Source organism: Lineus longissimus, chromosome 15, assembly GCF_910592395.1.
Source record: "Lineus longissimus chromosome 15, tnLinLong1.2, whole genome shotgun sequence".
In the NCBI taxonomy this organism is placed as follows: Eukaryota; Metazoa; Nemertea; class Pilidiophora; order Heteronemertea; family Lineidae; genus Lineus; species Lineus longissimus.
In genome coordinates, this window is record NC_088322.1 from 4,786,099 (window position 1) to 4,807,205 (window position 21,107).

Below are 21,107 nucleotides of genomic sequence, written 5' to 3' on the forward strand. Positions count from 1 at the left end.
ATCCTCCTCTTGGCAAGGGACAGAAATAAGTCCAGTGCTATGACTGTATCAAAATAATTAAGAAAAACAACTATTATAGTTATCATAATATTGTAATTGACCAACAGTCTACAAACGTCACCAGTAATAGGAATACAGTACACGTATAGAAAATGGACAGAGAGAAATCGATCAGATAAGCAATAAATGCAAAAATAACATGGGTGTAAATGTATGGAAAGAGATCAGTGAACACAGATTGAAATAATGCACTCCAGTGCATTCAAACTTCCATGCTTGGATCAAAATGCAAGAGTTCTTCTATATTTCATTTCAGTTTTTCAATACATAAGTATCAACACTATCAACCAGGGGCCACTGAGCTCACCATACAGATAGTTGGTGGTTAGGAATTCATCCCGTTCAAGGAACATGCTACGTGTATAGTATATAGGTCAAATAAAAATGGGTATGACATGTGTTGTATCCTGGCTTGGAATACCTACCATAAAAATATTATTAAAAGCAAGTCACCAATAAAGCGAGATAGTGCACTTTTTACCTTTTCGGTTATGGCCCCCTGTTAGCCAAGTTGAGCATTGGACCGAAATTCGGTGTGCTTGTGCTTGATGTAAATGAAAACAAACTGCCTCATTGGTCAATGGTTTCAATCATTGGAAATATCCGAACCAAACCAAACGATGGGTAAATAGCAGCATACATTGGTACAGCGACTTGTTACATCTTCCAGAAATGTCAGAATGTCTCGTATTCTGTGAATTATATTACAGTGACGTCACCAAAGTTAAATTGCGGGAAATATGAGTGCTCCGGCTGGACGTGCGAGTTTCGAAAGAAAACTTGCCTTTTATTTGTTGTTTAGTATTTTATTTCTGAAGGTCCACTCTGTTCATTCGAAATTGGTCGAAAACTTTAAACTTTAAAACTTGAGTTTGAATATTCATAGCATTATGTGTGGCCTACATTAACTCGATCGTTAAAACACAAAAAATATTCACGCTTATTCTCATGCCAGTTTTTGTACACTCTCTGTTAAGTTGACTTCAATTTTATTGTTTTTTACTCTATTAAGTGGACACGTAGGCTCGTCCACTTTATGTGGTCAAGCCTTAATGCCGTGATCAATGGGAATACAGCGTCCCCGAAAATGTCCCCATAACCGATGACTGATGCTACTATAGTTTACACCAATGTTGTTCAATTTCTGTTAAGTTGGCTTGAATGTTTATTTCTTCTACTCTTTTTAGTGGACACAAAGACTGGTCCACTTTATACTGTCGATTGAGATGCAGCGTCCCCAAAAATGTCCCCATAACCAGTAATTGATGTCCCCTTTGCACCTATGCTGTTCACTCTCAGTTTAGTTCACTTCATTTTTTATCTTTACTCTATTAAGTGGACACGAAGGCTACGGTTGAGCTACAATGCCTCGATTGATGGAGATACAGCATCCCAAGATGTTCACTCTGTTTAGTTGACTTCAATGTTGTTGTTTTTATATCAAGAGGACACGAAGGCTGGTCCACTACATACGGTGATTGATTGAGATGCAGCGTTCCCAAAAATGTTCCCATGTGATAAATGTCCCCTTTGCACCAATGTTGTATTTACACTGTACATAATATAAAAACACTTCGATGAGCGTAATCAAACTGAAAATGGCCATGGCCAAAGGTTCCTGCTCACTTAAGTGGGGGCCAGGGGCCATTTTGCTTACCGTCTAGATATTTGGTGGTTACGAATTTATCCTGGTTTATGCTACATCTATAGATTATAGGTTAAACCAAAGTTTGTATGATATGTGATGCATCGCTGCTTTGAGTACCTACCAAAAAAATATCATTGAAAACAAGTCACTAATTAGAGCGATATTGCACTTTTTACCTCTTTTCGTTTTGGCCTCCTGATGGCCATGTCGAGAAACAGATCAGATGGAAATCAGGTGTCCAATGTTACATGACGTAGGGAGTCATGTGTACCAAATTTCAAATTCATAGCTTTAGTGGTTAAGAAATGCACCACAGTTACACTCAAACGGACAATTTACGCCATTTGACCTATGTGACCTTGAAAATTCAGTCAGTGTTGATGAGAATGGTGACATGATTGGTGACTATTCTCTCAAGGACCTTAACCCAACAACAGGAAAATTCGAGGTAGGTTTTCTCAAGTGGTCCTCATCCTTCAAATTCTGTTGTTTACAGGCATTGGGACGTTTTCAGTGCTAACAGTAATCGGCCAAAATCTTTTGCCCGTGGAAATCACGAAATTGGTTGTCATTATGAAACTAACGTAACAGAGTAAAGCACACATTCTAGAATGTCTCAATTATTAACCATAACAGGTGGATTTTGTGTTCTGTAGATCTGGTGTGGAAGTAGAGAAATGTCTCGCTAAAAAATGAGTAGCCTATACTGTGTTTAGACAGATCATGGTGTATGGTTGTATATTAAGGCCATAAACGTCAAAGCAAAACCCATAGGATATGTGATGTATCCTTGCTTGGAGAACCTACTATAAAACTATCATTGAAAACACGCGAGATATTGCACTTTTTACCTTTTTTAGTTTTGACTCCCTGGTGGCCAAGTTGAGAATCAGAACATACCGAAATTCAGTGTCAGAGGCTATATGACGGAGCAGTCATGTGTACCAAATTTTAAGTTCATAGCTTTATCAATTAAGTAACATGCCATAGTTACACTCAAATGGCCAATTTACGCCATTTGGTCAAATCAAAAATCCATATGTTATGTGATGTATCCTTGCTAGGAGAACCTACCATGGCATAAAGATTTTATCGAAAAGGAGTAACTCATCAGAGAGATATCACACTTTTTAGGTTTCCACTTCTGACCCAGATGGTGGCCAAGTCAAGAATTTGATCGGACTGAAATTCATTTTCAGAGGTCACCTGACCTGGGGGTCCTGTGTACAAAGTTTCAAGTTCATAGCACTCGTGGTTAAAAAACAAGCCACTGTTGTTGAAGAAGGTTTCGAACGACGACGACGGACACCGCAGCGTTGTATAGACTCCCCTGCGGTGCGCCAAAATCTTATGCTACTTAAAATTAAACTGCTTCGATATACATCATTCGAACCATATCACAAACTTGCACTTGATCAGAGGCCCATAAAGATTTATGATTAGAAAAAGGCCTAACCAGCCACCACATGCAAGGGCAAATATCTTAAATGCAATACAATTCCACAAGACCAAAAGGAGATAAATACAATGAGAGTCAAGTGAACAAATATATACAACAGGAACATACAGAAGGTCTACATTTCATAATTCATTGAACCCTGTGTAATCATTTATGATGAGGCTAGGAATGTAGATGTCAACCACAATGAATGGTACAACCAGTGTAACTACAATATATTTTCAGTTGCCTACATGCAAAACAAAGCAGGAAAAAAACAGGAAATAAAAAAGGGTTATTGACCCTCCGTTTTGAAAGTCCTTCCAGGGGTTGGGCAAAATTAGGGTAATCATTTAGCTTCGAAGGGAGATAAGTCATGACCAAAAAATGTTTCATTGCGTCTTTTCCAATTAGAAATCTGTTCTGTGATGTTGTTTGTAACATGTGCCAGATGACTCATGAAGTAACCGGAAAAGTGTCCACATATGGCCATTTTGCCCACTTAGACTGCCTGTGTCTCATAAGTTCATGAGAACCCCAAATAAATTAAAATGTTTTGGTATCTCATCTACATACTAGTGCTTCCAAGCATTGGAATAATAAATATTAGAATAACATGAAAATTGGCATCTGGAACTACTTTGGGCGCCATCGTATTCAACTTCTTCATGAGTGTCCCAAATGAAAAACAGTGGCGAAATTTACACATACCCTTGTCAGTCCACTATCAGTAAGTAATTCAGGTGGTGCACTCCTGAAGTTGAAATATTATGATAATTTTGGTTCTGAAGTTTGGGAGTTCAGTCAAACATCACTGAAACTTTCAGCCAGATCCAGTGGGTCAAGGGTTCTGACTGTCTGAATTTCTAAATCAGCAGCAATGCCAACACTGAACACCCCCTTTGTCGACCCCAAAAATAGGTACTGTCAACTTTTTAAAAAATGTCGACCGGTTATGGGTTTACATTGACCGCCGCATCATGCAATGACTGGACCAAACTGAAATTCAGTGTCAGAGGATATTGGACTTAGGGGGTTATGGAAGACAGACACCGCACTTGTAGACCCCTCCATGTCCTCGGACCGGTGAGACAAGAAGGGTACAAAACATTGTCTGCAGCGAATGGGTTAAATATCCTGCAGTTTGAATTACAATGTGTCAGTGACATTTTTTTAACTTTTATCCCTCGGATCACCTGACAAAGTGGTACATGGACAATTGATTTCAGTTTTTGACCCCTGGTGGCCAAGTTAAGGGTCACATTGAACCAAAATTTGCTTCAAAGGTCAACTGACCTAGGGGGTCAAACATTTAAAGTCTCAAACCCATAACCTCAGTGGTTAGGAAATGTCCCATAATTACACTCTGCAATTTTTTACGCCATAGGGCATCTGTGACCTTGAAAAAATACGTCAAATCACAAACCCGTACGATATGCAATGTATCCTTGCTAGGAGTACACCTACCACAAAAATGTTATCAAAACCGAATCAGTAACAGGTGAGTTCTGATACTTTAGGTTTTCAGTTTTGGCCTGCTGGCGGCCAAGTCAAGAATTAGACCAAACCAAAATTCAGTGTCAGAGGTCACCTGACCTAGGGGACCATGTGTAACAGGCCCCTGTTTTTGAAAAAGGTCACAGACGTCGATGGACACTATGGTACTATATAGCCTCACCATACCAATGAGTTAAAAAATCATGACAGACCCTTAAAATAATTAATTGCGTCTAGATGATATCATGTAGGGCGCATTGTTTTCCAAAATTATGGCCATTATAATTACAGCTACAGCTGTGGTTCATGGCATTTGACTCCTGTGAAAAGTAGGCAAAATAAAAAAATACAATTTGTGGCAATCAAGCAAGTAGTTTTAAAGGAATGATTGCACTTTTTTATGTTTTTAGATCTGACTTCCTGGTGGCCAAAACCAGAGTGAACTGAACTTTCGTCTCCGAGATCACCTCATCATGGGGTACATACTACATATGTACCAAATAAGAAATTAAGAGTCATTGCAGAAAGAAACGTGCCATAGTTATACATGTAGCCTGAAAGTGAAAGCCAACTCACACCTTTTGATCTCTGTGACCTTGAAAAGTGGGTCAAATAAGAAATGCTGTATGACCTAATGGTCCTTATTATGTAAAAGAGAGATCTGCAAATAATCATATGACAATGAAATGGTAAACAATAAAACTAGAATTCCGAAATTTGCTGGTAGCAAATTTGATAGTCCCCAGGTAGTCATGACTCCAGGGTTGTTTTGAGGGCAATATCGTTAGAGTTGGTCTTGAGTATGGGAACCTGAAGGTCCGTGAGGCACCTGGGGAGAGAAGACTAGTTGAACGATGGGCATAAATTAAAATAGGAGTGCGGGAACAAGGTTTTTTTAGCAGGAGGAAAGCGAGAACATTTTGCGCCGACGTATTCCGATTTGACTGGTTAGTGGTGAAATCTGCTTTTACTTTTCGTTTTTCTAGTTCGAACGTTGTCTGAATTAAAGATGCTTTCCCAATGCTTGACTGGTCTGGCAAGAGGCATTGCCAGGAAAACGTGACGTCATTTTGCCCATTCTTCTTACCGCACGCCCTCCCTCTCCGTAAAACTTCCTGACATGGTGTGAAGTGGGAGAGCGCACAATGGGAACCACACTGCCGCGATGTTAATAGTTTCTATTAATAGAATTCAGCGGCAGAGATTTTAAGCACGGAAAAAGTAGATTAACTTGGCTAATCTCAATGTATTTTACCCAGGAATGTTTTCAAGGCGAGAGAAACATCTGATTTAAGTACTGCGCTTATTAGATTTCATGTTCATGCCGAAGATTGGCCTAAAACGTGGACGAAAAGAGTGCATTATCGAGTGTTGGAGAGGTCACGTGATTGTACGAGAAACCTGAGCGAAAACAATACTGACTCCAGCTCCCAGAGGGAGGAGCTGGAGTCATAAAAATGCATCTAAAGCATCGAAATATTCTGAGTTTTGAAAAATCGTTTTGCGATAGTCCATGAATCGAATTGGGTTTCTTTATGATACCTCCATCGTCACATCGCTCGACCAACTCCTGAGAATAATGACGTCATTATGATGGGGCGGAGCTTATGCTAATGTATCAGCGTCTTGCCTCTGCGCATGTCACAGCGCATGTCAAATTGAATCGCGGCTTCAGCATGTTGGGAGAAGACGATCAGACGATATCTCAGCAAAAAATGCTTCAAAAGTATCGAAATACTCAGGATTTTAAAAATACTTTTGCGATAGTCCATAGATTGAATTGGGTTTGGTGGCGTAAGGGTGATTGATTTCTGGTTTATTTAGCCGTTTTGCTGGACTACCGCAATAAATGTGTTGGTGGAAGAAAATAACAGTTTCGAGAATTCCAGGGATATCAATATAGTCCCCAGACGGGATCTGGGGCCTATAATAACACTAACAGTATAAGAACCATGCACACCATGAAAATAAACCACAGTAAATGAAAAAGATACAATTAGCCATGAATATTGAACAACAACTTGGTGACAAAGGTAACCTGTTTCAATAATTAAATTAGCTCCAATGACAATACATCTATTGGTAAAATACACAGTTCATGTTCATTCAGTTCATGTAAATTATCAACACCTTTCAAACTTTAAACATTGAAATATTAACAAGAGGCCCAAGGGCCTGGCGCTCAGCTGAAATGGATAGGTGAAGGCAAGGGCCAAGTGTGTGTCGGTAACGTTATTATGAGGCAACGTGAAGCTATAACGTCTAGCACGCAGAAGTGCTGATGCGAAAGACCTTCTTGCTATATCAGTGCATGCTGAAGTACTGAGTTGACGTCACCCTGGTATTATGACGTAAAGTCATTTCTATTGCCGTTGCAGTAGTGGGGTGTGTGATGACGTCAAGGAGTTGTGTGGTGACGTCAAAGAGTGGAGTCCTTGTCTTCATGCAGCGTAGGTGGAACTAATAACATGCACATGGACACAAGGTACATGATTATTACAGTGTATTTTGTGAGGTGGGGCCTGGTGCTTTACAATGGTCAAATGAACCGACTGTTGTCTGGACATTGATGAAGTGGATGCAGCCAAATGTTTGGGACGGTCTTTTTTGTATGTGAAGAAAAGAAGATAAAGAGTTGGTTAACAAAATGAACTTTATTGGTGCGGCAGATATTTGATGCCTTTCGGCAGATATTTGAAGCGCCTTGCGGCAGATATTTGTTGCCTTGCAGCAGATATTTGATAACGCTCTCCGGGAATGGAAAGCAGTAAAACGAGAAGCACACCTCACTCTGAATGTGGGAACAGCAAGTGCTTTCCTGGACTTGAAATGTGCCAACGACTCCTCTTGTAATAACCAACAACAGTTAATCTGTAAAAAAAGAGAAGAGAAATTAACACTGACTGAATAAAAAAGGGTGACATAGACGGGGAAATGTACACCACCGGATACAGTCTGTGCTTGATCAGGCATCGGTCAGATGATATCCTGAACAAGGCATCTATGGAAGCAAATCCAGAAAGAGACTTTACCTTCGAAGGGCACACTTATTACTCAGTGAAAAGTCAGTCCTGTGGGCTGTTTTCCAATTCAAAATAAAAGTGTAACCTCTTTAAATTAGTCTCACAGACTGAACCATAACACTCAACAGCCAACCGTGCCCACATGATGTGAGCCGAGAGCTGGGCTTAAAGATGAGCGAGTGGTGTACTACATTTTGAAAATTGTCTATCGTCTACGACATGTGACAGAACAGGATCTAGTGGACTTAATGATGAGGTACTATCAAATAAGGTGTCCATCAAATGAATCATGAGGGCCTGTTTGTTGAGTTATACTCTAAGCCTGTCCGGTATCAGGCTGTTTCGCTGCATTGCCAGTTCGCTACCAGTCGTTTCGCTACATGTGGCGGTCGTTTCGTTACATGGTAGGTCGTTTCGCTACATGGGTGGAGTCGTTTCGCTACATGATGGGTACGGTCGTTTCGTTACATGGAGGGCGTTTCGCTACATGGGTGGAGTCGTTTCGCGACATGGATGTAGGTCATATCGCTACATCGTAGGTCGTTTCGCTATATGGGTGGAGTCATTATTTTTACTCTATTTTACCCTACTATAATTCCCGGTGGTGACTACAAATTTATTATCACCAATTTAGCATCACCTCTGACCTCCTGAGGGCAGCAGCAAGACGTGAGCAAATTCTCCTGCGCCGAAATGTCGGCCCGATTGCCGTACCGCCCCAAGGCTTTACTCCTATGTACCAAGAAAACGTACACGCTATCGACACAAACGCACAGCGTATCTTGGAGAAGAGTGGGGGAGTGCGAAACAGGCTACCTGTCAGCATTCCTGGTGATGGGGATTGTCTCTATCACGCGGTATCAGTAGCGCTCTGCGGAGATACGAGTCTCTCTAAAACCCCCGAGCTGCGCGTAAGAACGGCCATTGAGTTAATTCTTCACCGCGATTTCTACATCAAACAGAATTTTGATCCGGTATGGGACGCGCTCACCCAAAGTTTTGATGACGCCTGTTCTGACTGCCTCCGACGCAACGAATCTTCCGCGTGGTGTTTTCACGCTCTCGCCTCAGTGGTCGGCCGCTCGATTGTATCCATGTTTCCGCCAATGAATGGTCATATGGACCCTGCTGTACGCCGCCTCAGCACGACGTTTGTTCCGCGAACTTCAAAGAACAGGGGAACGAATGCTGCCATTCACATCCTCTGGTCCTCTGGAAGTGCTGCGTTTAATCGCGGAACATGGACTCCCAGCCATTTTGTGCCTCTCCTAAAAGTTGACAACAAGCGAAAAGGAACCTTGGTCCACGACGAACAGCCCAACAAGCGCAAGCGCAAAGTGATGACATCAAGTCCGACTACTGCTGACCCACCGGCACCGCCAACGATTGACATCTCCGCCGTCTCTGACCCCACCGCCGACGTCGTCACTAATCCTCTTCGCCAAAGTCCACCACCCATGATAGACGACTCACCTGACTCCACTGGCACCGCGGACGTCACTACGCCACGCGAAAATCCACCACCAATGATGGACATGGACGTCTCTACTACACTATGCGAAAGTCCATCGCCACCTATGCGGGAGATTTCCGCCGCCGCCTCACCTGACCCCACCGCCAACGTCAGTATGTACCTATTCCGGGACATAACTCCACCATCGCCTACGCATGCCTCCACACTGCTCGAAGACGAGACTTTACCACGCGGGGATCAGACATACAATTTTCGACCTGACGTACGAATTCCGGAGATAAATGAATCATCCATTGAGGAACCTAGTTCAATTTCGCCGGCCGCGGAAGACTTCGAATTGACGTTTCAAATCGTTGACGTCGGGACTAAACGGTCAAGAAACAAATTGATTGACAGCCACGGTTACACGTACAACGTTATGCGCCGTCGTAATAACAATATTACAACTGATTGGCAATGCACGATCCGGCCGAAGCATAATCCGTGTCGCGCTATGGTGACACAGAAGGGGGACCAATTTATTGTCGGGAGAAATGCGCATAACCATCAAGCACAACCAGGTGCAGCAGTCGTCTCCAAGATAACCGCGTCCATGAAAGAAAAAGCCGCCGAAAACGTGTACAAGTCAGCATCCGCTATTGTGACTGAAGTCCTTCTTGAGCACGTGAACTCAGGCCCATGTCCTTCGCTACCGAAAATGAGCTGCTTAACCAGAGCAACTAATCGCTTTCGCCAGAAGAATCGCCCGCAAGATCCCACAGACTTGGAATTTGAGCTCCAAGAGGACCGCGTCGCTGAAAATTTTTTTAAAGCTGACATCAATGTCCGAGATCGCCGGCATTTCATCTTCGCAACAGATGAACAAATCCACCTCCTGAGTAAAGCAAAGACCTGGTACGCTGATGCCACGTTTAAACTTTGCCGGTCGCCCTTCAAACAGCTTCAAACGGCAAAAATCAAATTTGGTTACTACGCCGTGAATAATGATGATGATAATGATGATGATGATGATGATGATGATGATAATGATGATTACCCGAAGACGAATCTGTAATTGTACTATACTCGAGCATTTTTTCCCTAAATTCACAACAGATATTTAGCCCGGAGTTTAGCACAAACTTAGGGAGTAATAGGGGAATAATGTAGCGAAACGACCTACATCCATGTCGCGAAATGACCTACATCCATGTCGCGAAACGACTCCACCCATGTAGCGAAACGCCCTCCATGTAACGAAACGACCGTACCCATCATGTAGCGAAACGACTCCACCCATGTAGCGAAACGACCTACCATGTAACGAAACGACCGCCACATGTAGCGAAACGACTGGTAGCGAACTGGCAATGTAGCGAAACGACAGTAAACCGCCTGTCCTATAGGGCTAGGCTATGGTTTTTGTCTTTTTTACAGCTACAGTACAGCCATGCACAGCGCAGTGTACAGACAGTACAGGATTGCAAACCAAAAACATGAGCATTGCTGCGTAACAAAACTGCAGTGGAATTCATACTACGATGTCATAATGTGACTTTCAAAATAATTGTAAACAAACGTAGCCTTAATGGCGAAATTTGTTGCAAAATTGCCAACCACAACATCTCAGGGACCGTAGCCAAAATGGCCGACGGCGAATTCTCCGGTCGCTAGCGCAGTCCATAAACAAGCATCAATTTCACCAACTTTGGGCGCAAGCTTGGTCATCAAAGTTACAGAACTGTTAGAAATACATCCAAACAACATATATATACAGTTAAAAGTGCATAAAAATCCCGTTTCAACCTCCGGCCGCTACCTTTTTTTCTCCGCCAGACGCCGGGCCCTACCGGTCGTTATTTAGTGCGACCGCCACCAGAGTGTTTATCACGATCTTTCGCCGTTTTAATAGCGCGTTTTAGGCAGATTAATCAATTATTACATGCATGCATTATATATCACCGAAATGATAATTGCGTAGGCTATTTGAAACTAAGTTCAGATATTATTTTTGATCTTTGAATTGAATTTAGGCGAGTGATTTTTGACACCCGGTCGACATATCAGGACTTGCAAAATTCACGCGAGATCGCTTGCATCATCGGCACGTTTGAAAACCGAATTTCACAAATTCCACAAATATTTATCACATACCATATGTATCACCACAAAGGTAACTCTCTAGACTATTTGAAACCAAGTTCAGATACTTATTTTCACAAAAATTCGAAGCTATGCAAGCGATTTTTCAGTGGTAGAGATCGACGGAAACAAATTTCTCGCTCTAAAATGACATGAGACGAGCACCAACTTTCGCTAATTTGTGCAAAAAATTTCCGCAATATTATAAAAAACTATCGATAAATCTGAATTATATAGACTCTTTTCAGTACCTAAACAAATTTCAGGTACATGGTCATGTTGATTAAAAGAGTATCAACCGATTGAACATGAGAAAGTTCACTCATCTTCATTGAAGCAGCGACTACCGCCATTTTTAAATGGTGGCATCTCTTCTATCGATCGGCCAATCAGCGGCACTGCTTGCAAAAAGTTGAGCCACCGCCAAATTTGAAATCGCCAAAATTCAGTCAATGTGCCTGCAGCGCCAACTGGCGGTGAAAACCATATTAATTCCATTAAAAGTAAAAAATGAAAAAATATTAAAAAATATTCAGCCACATTTGAAAACAATATTTGCTCTGTGGACCGAGGTAAAAAGGGAAAGAAATCTACACGCGAAATGACCTCATTCTCTTAATACAGGTCGGATCGCGCTGATTTTTCGTTTTTTGAGTTCACCTTGGGCAACTCCTAATTTAGCACCGTCAACGAAGTGGCTAGGCCTTCCCAATCAGAAATGTCCAATTTTGTCCACAGATGGGTCCCTAGATGGATGGATTGCAGGACGGACACCATTTGAACAGCTATTCTACTAGCTCCGCTGACTTTGTCAGCTGAGCTAAAAATTCAAAATTTGCTTGTTAATCAATTGATGCAGATAAAATTCAAAATAATATTCATTATCAACGAGAGAAGAAATTGGTTTAACATGTTAAAATGCAGATAAAATTCTGCATTATCAACGAAAGAAGAAATTGGTTTAACATGTTAAAACGCAGATAAAATTCTGCATTATCAACGAGAGAAGAAATTGGTTTAACATGTTAAATTTTAAAACGCATTTAGGTTTTTTAAAAAATCGTGAAAAACTTTCCTGTCTATAGTATTGTCAGTAATACGGCAGGAATGCCAATGCATCAACTTGATACCCATATAAATTCTATAAATCTTAAAGCGTTATGTCTCGACCGTATAAAGTGGACCAGCCTTTGGCAACTTAACGCACTTCGTGTCCACTTAACACTTTCAGCGCCATCTGACGTAATTTTACGTCTTGCAAGTTCACACGGTTGAGCCATCCGACGTAATATTACGTCGCGTTTTTAAATTTCCCGCTTTGTCTTCGAGGCGACTAGCAGCGCAGTATAGGGGAAAACAATTTAACTATACAGCGCTTGAAGTGATAGTATGATGTTCAGCCAATGTGCTATTTATAGCCAAGATTGTCTGCATTCGAATAGGCGCAATGGCGGGTCGAAGATTGATGACGGGGGCAGATGTAGCCGAGAGTATGCCAAAAAGTGGGTATTCGGAAAGACACCAGATATTACTGTTCTATGTGTGGGGTACCATTGTGCAAAATCAAGTGCTTTGCTGACTATCATTCCAAATTAGCATTGTAAAGAGATCTAACAAAGAAGAACCAACACAGAAAATTTCATGTAATTATCTTTATTCCTTCTATTGTTTTCATAATTTTGAAAAAGGGTAAAAAGGGGCGTAACCTTGGCCCCTGGGGGAAGTACGCTAAATATGGCTGGGCGCTGAAAGTGTTAATAGAGTAAAAAACCATTGAAGTCAACTTAACTGAGGGTGACTAAAAGTACCCATATATGTTGGAACACAACTTACAGTCTGTGTTTGAACACTCGAATTATTGCAGTGATGTGGGTAAATGCATTAATTGATCTTGACCCACTGGCTGTTCGCTAATCAGTCCAGTTGTTTTTAAGATAGTCACATGAGCAGGGACAAACAGGAATGTGCATACGAAGAGGGCTTGATTACAGTATTCATATAATATGACCAGCAAGCTTAGCCAAAGTTGTCAAAATGTAAACCAAGTGCTTTCGATCCTCTGCACATAACATATCATACGGCCTAGTGTAAAAAATGTTCGCCTTGTGTGAAGGACTTACTTCACTTGTCTCCTCAAGCAGCTCTTGCAGGTGCTCTTTCTTCATCCTTAGACAAGTAAGACTGACCTATAAAATAGGAAGAAAAAAACATTTAATCGACACCTACACCTACCCTATTGTCCCGGAGTCTAAAGGTTAGTGAAATCAAGCAAGAATGGGCGTTGGCCTCTGTGATGATCTGAACGACTTTAGATGTGTCTTTTAGGCATGAGCAATAGCATAAATTCTCGCGACCAGCACTATGGGCGTCGTTATGCAGTTCAGCTTTAATACTTAAGAAGGGGCTTGCGGATTGGTTTGCAACATCAACTGTTTGCCATCTAGGGAGCACTGAGGTTATGGTACAAAAAAATCAGGTTCTTTCGTGAGAGATCCATTTCTCATTTTTCCAAATACTGTCCTTCTCTGGGGCAGTTACTCTAAAGTTAGAAGGTTACAGTCCTAAACTATGCAAGATTAATGACCAGAGAGCACAAAAAATACTACTGTCCATCAATTTTTTATGAGTGTAGAAGGATTCAGGACAATAGTTCTGGTGGTTATATAACGGATGATGCACAACGCCTCAGAACACCATATCATATCATATAGTCACAGGCTAGTTTTGCAAAAAATATTTACCTTTGTTGCCTGGATGACCAAACCAAAGATAAGGTTGTCGTTGTTATAACCTTTCACAGCTGAAAATGGAAGCTCAACTAATAACTCGGCAGCATGCTGTCCACGAAGATCACTTGAAAATGTGTTTTTCAGTTTGTCAAGACGACGTCGCTTTATCAAGTTATCTCCTGCTGCATCAGATTGTTCTTCCTGATCTTTCACTACACTCACAGTGCGTTTTTTCACCTGAATATAAATTAGAGGAAAAATGAACAGATTATCTTCAACGAAAACTAGAATTGTCAGTTGAGCCTTGCCAGATGATATCTTCGATATCCAGACTGCACGAGAAATTTTCTCATTTGGTCAGGACCCTACATTGTTGAAATACGTTTCTCTTTTGCAACACCTTCATTGTTGCTATTTCTGACGTCATAAATTTATTCATCATTTATTCTTAATGTTTTGTTGCATAAAGAGAATTTTAGAATTTTGTTGGTAAGGTAAAGTGGTACAATTATAGCCCCATTCAGTGTAGAAAACAGCCGACAGTACTGTAGCCTAATTGTACTGGGGGTATATTTGTACCACCTTAGCTTTGTTACAGATATTTATTCAGAAATATTCATGATAGTATGAGACTTTTTCTATGTCTGAGGTAGCATCTGCAAAAAGTTAAAACACATATCTCTGCCAATGAGCTTTTTTTTTTGGGGGGGGGGGCGTCTTCCTAGTTTAATGCATTTTCCTTGTGATCCAAATATCTTTGAAAATAAATAAGCTGCAGAAGTCAAGATGGTAAATTCATGAAGAGGAAGTTCATTGTTGTCATGGACAAAAGTGTGACATGTGACACTTATTGTGACAAGTTTCTGACAAGTGACCAATGATGAAATAGACTTTTCTTTTTTTCTCACCTCACCAACAGTGACGACAGAGATTTCATAACATCCCTTCAGTTTCATGTCTTCAACTTTCAGCATACGCAAATCAGGGATAGATTTCACATCATTACCACACACCCTCAAGGAACGGGGCATACATCCACCGGAACTGAAATAATAGCAAATAGGTCTTCTACATCACATACAAAACGATTTGTGCGAAACTGCAATCAAAAGTCAAGGGAGTTTGGTTAACATTGGTTAGTTTTTTGGCCCCCAGCATCTTGGTGAACGATGTCAACTACAGAAGGCCGTAGTGCTACAATTCAAGTGTTGGGAAATAGCATCTAAGGCATTCAGACTTTTTTTTCAAACACAAGTGGGGACACCCCCTCCAGTCCCACCCCCTGCTCGGCCATTTGCCTCATTAGCTGCTCGACATATTAGTCCACTGATGATTGATGAGGCTCCAAATAATATAACATTCATGACACTGTTCTAAAGCTGTAGGGAATTTTTCATGCATAGTCAAGTAGACCAGGGACTTGTGTCCTCTTTTATGTTACGCTACATGTATTGTCATTGTATCCATTGTTGTCTTGCCTGTGTCGCTACTTTAGTGTAAGACTACAGTAACCTAGCAGAAATATAATCACGCAGAATCATCTTTTTCACAGACAGATCAGCCAAAAAAAGTTGATAAAAATATCAATCTACAAAGATTTGGCAGACTGACAATCAGGGGAATGTCCCTTACAATACACAGGTAAACAGCTATTTTCCTGGATTAAAGTTTGGTCCTTATAGAGTGACTTATGACTGCTGTTCTATTTGACTGCAGCAACAGAAGTACAGGAAATGTACTCATCTGATACAAAAAAGAATGAAACGGCCAGGGGCCATTGTGCTCACCGTATACATCTTTTAGTAGGCAGGATCATGCTTAGTTTAGAGGTGAATATGGTGAACACAATCAGGCATGAAGACTTTTTTTAGATGTGTATTGATGTCAAGTAATAAGACAGGGCAGTATATATAAGTTTATTATCCAACCAATAATTGTCTATGACATCAACAAGATCAATATCGTGTGATTGCTAAGAGTCCCTGCAATAAAAAATTCATCGAAAAAAAGTCATTAATAAGCGAGATATTGCACGTCCTACTTTTTCAGTTTTGACCCCCTGGTGGCCAAATCAAGAATCAGATCAGGCCAAAATTCGGTGTCAGAGATTATCTGATGTAGGGGGTTACATGTACCAACTTTCAAGTTCATAGCTTTAGCAGTTAAGAAACGTGCCATAGTTACACTCGAACGGTCAATTTACGCCATTTGACCTCTGTGACCTAGAAAAGGAGGTCAAATCCAAAAATCATAGGAAATGTGATGTATCCTTGCTAGGAGTTCCTGCCATAAAATTTTATCGAAAACAATTCACTCAAATAGGCAAGATATTGCACTTCTTCCTTTTTCCGTTATGGCCCCCTGGTGGCCGAATAAAGAATCAGATCAGGCCAAAATTCGACATCAGACGTTATCTGATGTAGGGGGTTATATGCACCAAGTTTCAAGTTCATAGCTTTACTGGTTAAGAAACGTGCCATAGTTTACACTCTAACAGCCAATTTACGCTATATGACTTCTGTGACCTTGAAAAGTAGGTCAAATTGAAAACCCGTAAAATATGTGATGTATTCTTCCAAACAGTACCTACCATAAGAATTTTATCGAAAACAAGTCACTTATAAGCGAGATATCACACTTTTTAGATTTCCACTTTTGGCCCCCTGGTGGCAAAGTTAGGAATCAGATCGAACCAAAATTCAGCGCCAGAGGCTATGTGATATAGGGGGTTATATGTACCAAGTTTCAAGTTCATAGCTTTAGTGGTTAAGAAACGTGCCATAGTTTACACTCTAATGGCCAATTTACGCCATATGACCTCTGTGACCTTGAAAAGTAGGCCAAATTGAAAACCCGTATAATATAAAATGTATATTTGCTATGAGTACCTACAACAAAAGTTTTATCGAAAACAAGTCACTTATAAGCGAGATATCACACTTTTTAGATTTCCACTTTTGGCCCCCTGGTGGCAAAGTTAGGAATCAGATCGAACCAAAATTCAGCACCAGAGGCTATGTGATATAGGGGGTTATATGTACCAAGTTTCAAGTTCATAGCTTTAGTGGTTAAGAAACGTGCCATAGTTTACACTCTAATGGCCAATTTACGCCATATGACCTCTGCGACCTTGAAAACAAGGTCAAATTAAAAACCCGTATAATATAAAATGTATATTTGCTATGAGTACCTACAACAAAAGTTTTATCGAAAACAAGTCACTAATAAGCGAGATATCACACTTTTTAGATATCGACATTTGGCCCCCTGGTGGCCAAACAGAGAATCAGATCGGACCGAAAATCAGTGTCAGAGGTCAGCTGACCTAGGGCATTCTGTGTACAAAGTTTCAAGTTCATAGCCCTAGCAGTTAAGAAACGTGCCACTGTTAGGATACGACGACGACGACGACGACGACGACGACGGACACAGCGCTATCGTATAGACTCCCCTTACGGTGAGCCAAAAACTTACGGCAAATCAATTGATAGCATCTGTGTAAATGTACAGAAAAGCCAAGTGAAGGTCTGTTCATCAGGTTTTGCAGGTGGTTGGGCTAAACACATTTCAAAGATACTTTTCAGTCTTTTAAGGTATGCCATACATCCATGATATATCCAGTACCCTTGTTGATCCATGTTGCTGAAAAAGAATTTTAGAAAATAAAATGAATTATGAAGCACAGAACTGCCGTGTATTCATGTACAGGCTTGAAAATAAAGTGTACACTTGCATGACTTGTCAGCGAAGCCCGTTGACCTGGCTGATGGCCATTAGCGTGATCCCCTGGATAGGGCACATTTTGTTTCTCGCCATTTCTCATTCATTTTTGGCCCATTAGTAGATGCACAAAAAAAACCCTCAACCTTTTATTCAGTTGGTTTAGAAATAAACTGTAGAGCGGAAAATGTCCAAATTCAACGTACTAGTACCAGTAGTGCATTGACTATTTCAATGTATGTACAGCAGTCCAAAAGGATGGTGTCAGTGACTGTCACTCATTTACTTCTGAAAACGCACTGTCTAGAGGTACGGGAGCCGTATCCCTACTACATGCATGACATGTAGGTCAGAATGCTGAAGGTACAGCATTCTTCTGCGTTTCCCAAAATGTTTTTTTCTCTCAACTCAGACAAATGCGCCGAGTCACAGCTTAGAGTTTACACTAAGGCCACAGTGACAGTGCATGCATCTTTGATTATATAAGCTATCAATGGCTTTTTAGTACCCTGGGTGAATATGCTTTTGAAGTATAACATTAATGAAAGGTCCACTCCTAATCAAAGAGGGCGCTGTGGCCCAGTGAATACAGCATTGGTCTCAGACCCTGACGTCTCCGGTTCAAATCCCACAATGGTCACTTTTTTAATTTTCTTCCTGAGATTTTTCTGCAGCTTTCTTCTAAATTTTGGGATGTTTCTTCAATGTTATAAGAAAAGACTGACTTTCAGTCAAAAAATTCTGAAAAAGCCTAAAGCCTGCAGCACACTAGCCGCCAACCTCGGCGTTTACAGGCATTTTTTTGGCGCAAGAGCCCTGAACGCCTGAAAAATCCCTAGTCTGCTACGAACGGCGTCGGCGAACGCGACCCGACGCCACTTGCCGCAACTTAACGCCAAATATCCAACATGTTTGATTTTTGACGCGTGTCGCCGCGTTTGAACGCAAGAAGAAGCCAGGTGTGCTACGGATGGCCGCCTGACTGGGACCGGCGGGGAGGGTATAGCCAATCAGCTTGCGTCTTGATGTCACATGATTTCCCGCTGCATTGCCCAGGATGGGTTAAAGTGACATAAAAGACGCTACTGGACGCCAATTCTGGGCAGGTGTGCTCTGACCGGGATCCACTGGCCGCCAACTTTGACGTCAAGAGGCGTCAGCCGAACGCTTCTTGTCGCCAAACTTGGCGGCTAGTGTACTGCAGGCTTAATATAGCTTAATATTTTATATTGGCCTAGGCCTAGGCCTATAGGCTGATCGAAATAGGGAGCAAAATGTTACCTTTTATCCATTATATATATTAGGAAGCTCATGCTTAATTTCAATTTTTCTGTGTCTTCGAAGTCCAGATTTTCGATGTTGAACTTCTCGGGTAACCATTTAGTCATTTCTTCCTGTTTTTTGTTAATTTTTTCTTCCAGGTCTTGGTCGATCTTCACATTGGCCATTTCGAATATACTCTTATAGTCATCCTCGTCGTCAGCGCCAATGTGATTGTCAATGAATTCACTATCGTATTTTATGCGCAATAAATCCAGAGGAGACCCCATAAGCACGTCCCCATCAGCCCACCAAGTATCATCCTTCCATAAACTGGCCGATGCTGGCAGTTTTATTGGACTTATTTTCTTCTTTCTCCCACCGAACACTTCAACTTCGCAATCTTGTGAAGAACACGAACTCGTTGCAGTGGTTTCATCCTCCACGCTTTTTTGTGAACACGATATCGGAGAAGACGGAGGTCCCGAATCATCCGTCGGCTGATCCTGCGAGTCCGTAGCACTAGCAGTTCCTACTGTACGTTTTTTACCTATCTTTTTCGACACTGTACCATCATTCATGTTTGGTGAACACAGCAAGGTAACCCTCATCAACACACGAAAGTGATGAAGAAAGGCAATGTAGTCTTACGAAACAAGAGCATGAAGAGCGGAACAGCGAGTTCACCATAATTCGAAATACCAAGCGAGGGGTTTGTTAATTTATGCAAGTTTCTCATATGAATCTATTTTTGTCCGTCATGTGACCTTCCTCGGCATTTTCGCGGCAAGTTCAGAATAGTCATGAGCTGAGCAACTGTTATTCGACGTGTAGGCAAATGTTGGACAGAGTAAGTCTACCATAGGAACCCAATTCTTAAAGGCACGATAAAGTTACGAAAAGCCGCAGTTGTAACTATATAAAGCGAGATATAAGAGACACCTATCGGAAAAATAAAGTCCTTGCCGTTATATTTTGGAACAAGACTGCCCATTCATATCGTTGGAAACCGCACGGATTTCAATCTCGAACACTATGTATTTGTTCTGTTTGGGAGAAACGGATATCTTAGGTCAACCCACTGGAAAAATCCTTTTCAAATATCAAATAACTTTTCATTTTCATTTTATTTGATATCCCGACAAGTGAGGGTGGCTGTAATAAATTAGGCATTATTCAAATCGGTTGTCTTTCACATCAGACATATTTTCGTTAACGTCTTGATCTACATATATGGTAATTGATTTGTCCCCATAACTCGATTGTGGTCCCCATAATCAGGTAGGCCTATAGGCCTACTGTCCCCCTAAACCAATTTAATGGTATACACAGGGGCTTTGATTTTTTACTTCTCTAATCATTGATGGTACACGTTTTGTCAATGGTTCCCATAGGCCTTGCGATCCAATTGAAGAAGTATGAATATTTTGGAGTAAACCATTTTCCTGAATAAGTCTAGTTGCCATATGCGATATCACCGTACCCGTTGCCATTATTACCGCATACCGCATTTTTTTATGCCCGAATTATTACACTGTCGTCATGAAGCTATAACCCAAATTAAATTGTTAACCACCTTGCACACCGCGCTGAACCCAGTGTTGGAGAGAACCTGTTTGGCACCAAATGTCTGTTCAATATTTAAACCATGTTGAAAAACGACGTTCAGTCAAAAAATGACATTTCTCTATAGAAACCTTCAAATTGGATGAAAACTTTTAATCCAAAAGACCAACTTCGGCGACTGGGCAAGGTCTTTATGGCACCTTACCCAGTTGAATGATCCAGTGCACTACGTTAGGAAGTATTAGGAACATATCAAACCTTTACAGTAACTAACGATGTTATAGGGGGACATATACAAAATGACCCAATTACTTAGGGGGACTTGATGTCAAGGCCATCAGAGGACACGCAACTCACTAAAAAGTTATGGACAAAAGTCCACCTTATCGTTGAAAACACGAATATGAAAACAGGTGTAGATACTGCAACACAATGCATTCATTCGTCCTCTGGGGTAATCTACACCCACATATACACTGTTGGGACGCTTAAGCTGGCTAACAACAAAAGGCACTTAGCTCGGTAAAAAATGTAAGAACACCTAACTGATGGTGAACGTGTATGCGTACAT

General features: G+C 41.2%; 1 protein-coding gene across 2 annotated transcripts; it reads right to left on the reverse strand.

Moving 5' to 3' along the window:
* Positions 1-2,216: 2,216 nt before the first annotated feature.
* Positions 2,217-19,672, reverse strand: LOC135499856 (uncharacterized). Of its 2 annotated transcripts, none has more exons than XM_064790841.1 (6): positions 18,992-19,672; positions 17,465-17,632; positions 14,908-15,034; positions 14,003-14,227; positions 11,513-13,447; positions 2,217-7,514 (listed from the first exon to the last, which is right to left on the reverse strand). In XM_064790841.1, exons 1-5 carry the CDS (start codon positions 19,579-19,581, stop codon positions 13,256-13,258), a joined length of 1,302 nt encoding a protein of 433 aa, XP_064646911.1. In that variant the 5' UTR covers positions 19,582-19,672; the 3' UTR covers positions 2,217-7,514; positions 11,513-13,255. The 2 variants fall into 2 exon arrangements, with proteins under 2 accessions (XP_064646911.1, XP_064646910.1); XM_064790840.1 differs by having other exon boundaries at positions 14,899-15,034; positions 18,992-19,670.
* Between the last annotated feature and the right edge of the window lie 1,435 nt (positions 19,673-21,107).